The 6,495-nt window shown below is 44.4% G+C and overlaps 1 protein-coding gene across 1 annotated transcript; it reads left to right on the forward strand.

Moving 5' to 3' along the window:
* The first annotated feature begins 856 nt into the window (after positions 1 to 856).
* Positions 857 to 1,973, forward strand: LOC146650697 (trace amine-associated receptor 13c-like). The gene is made up of 2 exons (XM_085384267.1): positions 857 to 1,032; positions 1,157 to 1,973. The coding sequence occupies exons 1-2, from the start codon at positions 860 to 862 to the stop codon at positions 1,971 to 1,973; spliced, it is 990 nt and encodes a 329-aa protein (XP_085240393.1). The 5' UTR covers positions 857 to 859.
* The last annotated feature ends 4,522 nt before the right edge of the window (positions 1,974 to 6,495 follow it).

A 6,495-nucleotide genomic window follows, 5' to 3' on the forward strand; every position in this document is an offset into this window, starting at 1 on the left:
GGTGCGTCCGCACGACAACGCCGACCATGCCACCACACTCATTTATTTCTGATGGCGTAATGTCATTCTTCAATTTGGATTTATCCAAATAAGAGTGTGCATAGCCAAATTACAAAAAAATCTTCCACTAAGGCTGCATTACAAGCTTCAGAAGTATACAAATTTTCATAAAATGACTGAACTGAATATTAATATAATTTGGGGTGGTAAGTATGTTTCCACATTCATCCTTTATTGCTGTAACAATGAGGATTATTTTTTATTAGTGCAAAAAGCTCACACAGGTTACCCTTCCTTCAAAGCTACTAAAATAATACCAGAAATAACAAGTGCCATGTTAAATAAGCTACTCAGGTTACACCTGGCTGATTTTGAGGTAGCCAGTACTGGGTGAGTCCCCTCACCCACATCAGCATCAGAATCCTGCATTGTCCACTGGGCAAGACTCATAGGATCAGGGATTAGGACCTTTTTTTTAAATTTTTTTTATCAGCGAGCTGAAATCGACATCCTGTATAGGGGTTTTGTGGGCGTACCGATTGACAAGTTGAGTAAATTAAAAAACTGAGACTTCCATTTCTGACCTAGAATGAACAGAGAGAGAGAGATTAGGACACAATTAAAAAAAACGCAAGTACAACATATCCAAAAGGAATTTAGAAAAGAGAGAGAGGCAGGCCTACAAGAAGAAAATAGTGAAGCTTTTGGCCAAGACGAAGGGAAGGGGGAAATCAATGTCCAATAAAAACTGAAAGAAAGAGGAGGGGAGGAGTTTAGAGAACGTGGTGTTGGGATCAGTTATATTACTAATTCTAGTCATAACTCAGCCAGAGCTGGAGCTCTCTGCAGGTCTGTGGAGATGGATACTCAGGATGGAGCAGAGCTCTGCTTTCCACAACTCTTCAACATCTCCTGCAAGAAACCTACAACTCCTCTGTCTCAAGTTTTGCTCCTTTATATTGTTGTGTCCTCAATGTCTCTGCTGACTGTGACTCTCAACCTGCTCGTCATCATTGCAGTCTCCCACTTCAGGCAGAGTTTCATATTTTTTACCTGCTGCTGTGGCTTTACAAGTGTATACCTGATTTGTTATATCTGTTTGAATACTTTCTTTCTGTTGACTTTTTTTTAAAATTATATTTTACTATCTTTCTAGGCAGCTCCACACACCCACTAACATCCTGCTCCTTTCTCTGGCTGTCACTGACTTTCTCGTTGGTCTTCTGTTTATGCCTGGAGAAATCCTGCGAAATACAGCATGTTGGTTTCTTGGTCAGCTCACATGTTCTCTGTATAATTATGTATCCTACATCATTGCCTCTGCCTCAGTGGGCAACATGGTGCTGATATCAGTCGACCGCTATGTGGCTATTTGTGACCCTCTGCATTACCCCACCAGAATCACAGAGAGAAGAGTGAAACTTTGTGTTTGTCTGTGTTGGCTCTGCTCTGTTTTCTACAGCTATGTGATTTTAATAGATGATCTAAGTCAACCAGGCAAGCATAATTCTTGCTATGGAAGATGTATAATTTTCATTGAATTCATTGCAGGATTTGTTGACCTTTTTATATCCTTTATTATTCCACTTACTGTCATCATAGTTCTGTATATGAGAGTGTTTGTGGTGGCTGTGTCTCAGGCCCGTGCCATGCGCTCTCAGGTTACAGCTGTCACACTGCAGCTCTCAGTGACTCTAACAGCAAAGAAATCAGAGTTAAAAGCAGCCAAAACTCTGGGTGTTCTTGTTCTTGTGTTTCTATTATGTTTCTGCTCATATTTCATTGTTTCACTTTTTGGAAACGAGTTGCTCAATAGCTCATCTGCATCGATTGTGATCTATATGTACTATTTTAACTCCTGTCTAAACCCTTTGATTTATGCTATGTTCTACCCCTGGTTTAGAAAAGCAGTGAAACTAATTGTGACTCTACAGATACTGCAGCCTGGCTCCTGTGAGATCAGCATACTGTAGAAAAAAAGAAATCTTTCCTTAATGTACCAAATGGTATACCAAATTACTTTCTCTATCAATAATGTACCATATTAATTTTACGACATTTAACAAGTAATATGCCATACATTACATTTCTTGAGTAATAACCCCAACACTGGTTGTCAAATAGTGCTGGTTTCAATTATAAAGGCCTAGAAAAGGGTTAACAACCCACTGGCAACCTCCTGTCACTAGCAACAAAATGTGCATTCTGATACTGTTTGCCGAGTGGTTGCTGGCTATCACTGGGTCAGACTGGTTGAAAACAGTGTCACAAAAAACCTCGACATGATTGTTTTAATCACCAAAATGTTGCTGTGGCTACTCAGAGGGAAGATTCCAGGTTTTCAAGTTTGCCTTGTTACCAGGCAGCTGCAAACCAGTCTTTAGTGTGATGACTCCTGTGTGGAGTGTATCTTGTGACCTGGGGTAGAAAGAGATTGCAATGCCCCCCTGGGTACCCTTACATCACAGCTAACTGATGCTAAAAAAGTCTTAATATCCAGCTTTATGTGACTGAAAATTATCAGAGTGTGTGTGTGGGTGTATGTGTGTGCGGTTGAAGCAACACTCTGAAGACACTAATTTGAGAGTCTGAGTTACAAAATGTGTGATTTAATAAAATAAGTTTCATAAAAGAAATAAATGGTGATTGACAGCAGAGTTTTTAAAAAGTAACAGAAACTCTTAATATGAATTTTAATTATTGAGGGATTGCGTTACAATAAATGTTGAAGTGAAAATGTGCTACACACAAAGTTAATTCAAGTAGAATTACACAAACTGAAAAACGGAGGGAGAGGTAAGTGACGGAAGTGATGGACAAGGTAAGCGACTCATGCTGTAACTGACGTCAGACGCCAGAGACTTTGGCGGAAAATTAAAGCGAATGGTAGTTTAGAATTGAACAAAGTTTCTTTAAGCTTCAGTATTACCAGATATACTAATCAATTGTCATATAACTAACAACATTTGTCCTATCATCTCTAACACCCTGGAGAACAACGGGGAGAGTTTAGACGTTCTCCAAGATTACATTGACCGCTGTTTCCAAGATTTAGTCATGAAGAAGGCTCAGAGTGCATCTTCCCCGGCCAAAATTGAGACATCGTCATCAAAGAGATGTCGCCCGGCAGACTCCCCCGGCACAACATCATTTTCAAAGACATTGCAGACATCCTGGAGTCAATCGACAAGCGATTGTCCAGTTTCGATGCTAGGCTGTCTCTGGGGGAGATTTTACACCGGGAATTTAAGGCTATGTCCACACGTACACGGGTATTTTTGAAAACGCAGATTCTCCGTTTTCATTTTAAAAAATAATCCCGTCCACACGTAAATGCAGAAATGAAGGAAAACGCTGCTAGGAACATGCCAAAGCAGCAGGTGGCGCTATATTCCTAACTGTGTAGAAATGTTAGCCAATCAGAAGTCTAGAAGCCTCGGTGGGAAAAAGTAAACAAAGCTGGGGCATTGAAGCAGAACCGAGTCGTATATGTGGAGGGAGAGTAACTGTGTGTGTATATGTAAGCATTTAAACACTGCAGAGAGTAGAATTAACAGTAACAGTATTGTAGAAATTCATTTCACCGAAACAATAACGTGACGCACACTGTGACGTCAAAAAAGGCGCACATCTTTGACGCTGCGTTTTCTGTGTTTTTCTCGTCCACACGTAAATGCAAAAACGGAGTTTTAGAAAATATCAACCCTGGCCGGAGTTTTTAAAAATCTCCATTTTCAGTGACCAAAAACGCCGTTTACGTGTGGACAAAAGGTGCAAACGCATAGAAAAATCTGCGTTTTCAAAAATACCCGGGTACGTGTGGACATAGCCTAAATCTCTGCGAGAATCCCTGGAGTTCAGCCAGCAGCAGGTGGAAACGTTCGCCGCTGCAAATGCCACGCTACGGGAGTCGGTCAAATCTCTCACTGATAACGTGACCCAGCTAAACATAGAAAATAAAAAAATAAAAGAGTCCGTTATCGATCTACAAGCCCGTAACATGAGAGACAACCCTGTGTTTTCTGGTATTCCAGAATCTGCCGGAGAGGACGCGGAGGCAACGGTGAAAAGCTTCATTAAAATCCACCTGAAGCTGCCAGAGGACACCGTAAAGAACATCGCCTTGATAGAGTGCATGGCTTGTGGGCCATGAGGTCGCCGGCCGGGAGACCACATCCTATTGTGGCCAAATTCAGCCACTTCAAACAAAAGTAACAGGTGAAAAGCCGCGGCAGGGAATTAAAAGGAACGGATTTCAGCGTGAACGGCCAGTTCCCCAAAGAGATCTTGGAACGACGCAGGGTCCTCTTCCCAATCCGACACGGCCTCATCCAGAAGGGCTCCCGCGCTGTTATCGCTGTGGGCCGGCTGTACGTGGACAGACAGCTTTACCGCGACCCCGGCATCACTCCGTGGCTGTATTAACTTCACACCAGATAAGAATCCGCTACACCCTTTCCCTATCCACTTACACTAACTTGCATTAACTTAACATTAACATCTGTTTAACTTACTAGTATCAAATCACATCTTAAGTGTGATATCATAGCAGAATTAACACCGTCACTCTCCGTCAACGGTTTAATTGGAAAGTTTCCGGGGTTTTTTTTGTTTGTTTATTTTTTCCTTCTCGTTTTTTCTCTCTCTTTTCCCTCTCTTGTTTTTATGCTGCTCACACTTGTCCTTGGTTTCTTTCTTTATTTATTTCACTGCTTCGATCACCTGCTTCCACACTCATCCACAAACAACATCCTTTATTTCGACACATACGCACAGCACGATCACGCACAATCATGCGCTCAACGGCAGCACATTTACATCAGTCAGACAGCGTACGCAGTCATATAGGATACACACACTTAAGCCAAGCGTACTCATATTAGTAAATATGCACACACATAGTCGGACTCAGGGAGCATCTCGCCACACATTTTTTCTCTCTCTCCTTCTCTTTATTCATGAACAAGTGATGTATTCTCTCCACCTGTCTAGGCGACACACACAGCGTACACCCCTAGTTATACACAGACATCTATGGGGCCACTGAGGTTTGTTACATGGAATATGAATGAAGCTGGCTCCAGAGAAAAGAGGTTAAAAATATTTAACCAACTCAAAAAACTACAGGCAGATGTTGTCCTTTTACAAGAGACCCACAGACCTCTTAGAGGTTCGAATGAACTTAAAACACCTGAGTTTCCTAATGTGTTCTCAGCTTGTTATAATTCTAGACAAAGGGGAGTAGCAATTTTAATACATAAAAATATTAAATTTCACAGTACTCGATACAGTTATAGATAGACCTGGTTGGTGTGTTGCCGGGGTTGTGGGCGGGTGGGTGTATGGGGGCCCAGCCCTGGCACAGGGTGCCGCCAGTGCATCGAGCCACCTGGGGGGCTCTTCGACTGGTGGGGGAGGTTGTTACATCTTGCAGGAGCTCTCCTCTCTTCAGGAACTCACTCTGCAGCAGGGGGGGATACAGGAGAGGTGGAGGAAGATCTCAGCCTGGGCGTCTATTGCCTCATGCAGTCTGGAAGATGAGTAGATGACGGGGTGGGTGCAGTTTTCTCTGTGGTGGGGTCGGGTGGGCTGTCCCGGGCTCTGTGGGGCCGGGCAGCGCTGCTGTACTGGACCCCTAACCCTTTCCCTGGCGAGTTGCAGAGTATGGGGGTGCCTACTGAGGTCAGCGGGGGAGCTGGCCTTGAGGTAAAGGTGTGTCACCAGGGTGCAGGGGAGGCACCCCCCCCCCCCCCCCCCCTCTGTCCCCTTCTGGCTGCCTGTGCCTCAATTTTATCTCACAACTTTGACATTCACATTACTCACACTCTCATAACACATACATATAGGGTCTTGGGGGTGGGCACGCTACACGGACTCCAAATTACCATCAGGGTGTACAACCCTGGCGTCATTGCCCACCTCTCAATTTTAAATACACGTAGACATTGAGGGCTATCAGGAGGGGCTATGCGCTTACCTGCTGCTCTCTGGCAGGTAGCTTCATCTCCTCCTGGGTTTTAAATGTACCTTAAAACACACATGCATCAACACTACATATGAGCGGGCGGAGGGAATTTTGGAGTCTTCTCACACCCCCGTTCTCTGCGGCCTGCTGGAGCGGGGGGGCTAGGAGGAGGAGTTGGCCATCCGATTGCGGTCTGGAAAGTGGGGCCTCCCTGCTGCTGCGGACTCGTGGCAGTCTGCATCTCCCCACCGCAGGGAAAAGGGTAACACCACCTGGGTCTGGATGCAGTTTCCCCCTCCAGGGGCAAAGGTACCTAGACCCGGGGCTTAGAGTACGCTTGGGGAGTGTGATTGTGTGTACAGTGTCTCTTTATGTCTGTCTCCACGTTGGGTGAGTGTGGAGTAAGTGCATATGAGAGCATGAGGGTGGGAACGGATGTTTGTGTCTGTGTGTGCCTGTATGTCTGTGTCTATATGTCAAGTCGGGTAGCAGACGCCACCTCTCTGGGGACATCTCAGGCCCTCTAAGGT

Source organism: Rhamphochromis longiceps, linkage group LG16 (assembly GCF_057381845.1).
Source record: "Rhamphochromis longiceps isolate RC_006_pf linkage group LG16, R_longiceps_female_GT1.1, whole genome shotgun sequence".
Classification (NCBI taxonomy): domain Eukaryota; kingdom Metazoa; phylum Chordata; class Actinopteri; order Cichliformes; family Cichlidae; genus Rhamphochromis; species Rhamphochromis longiceps.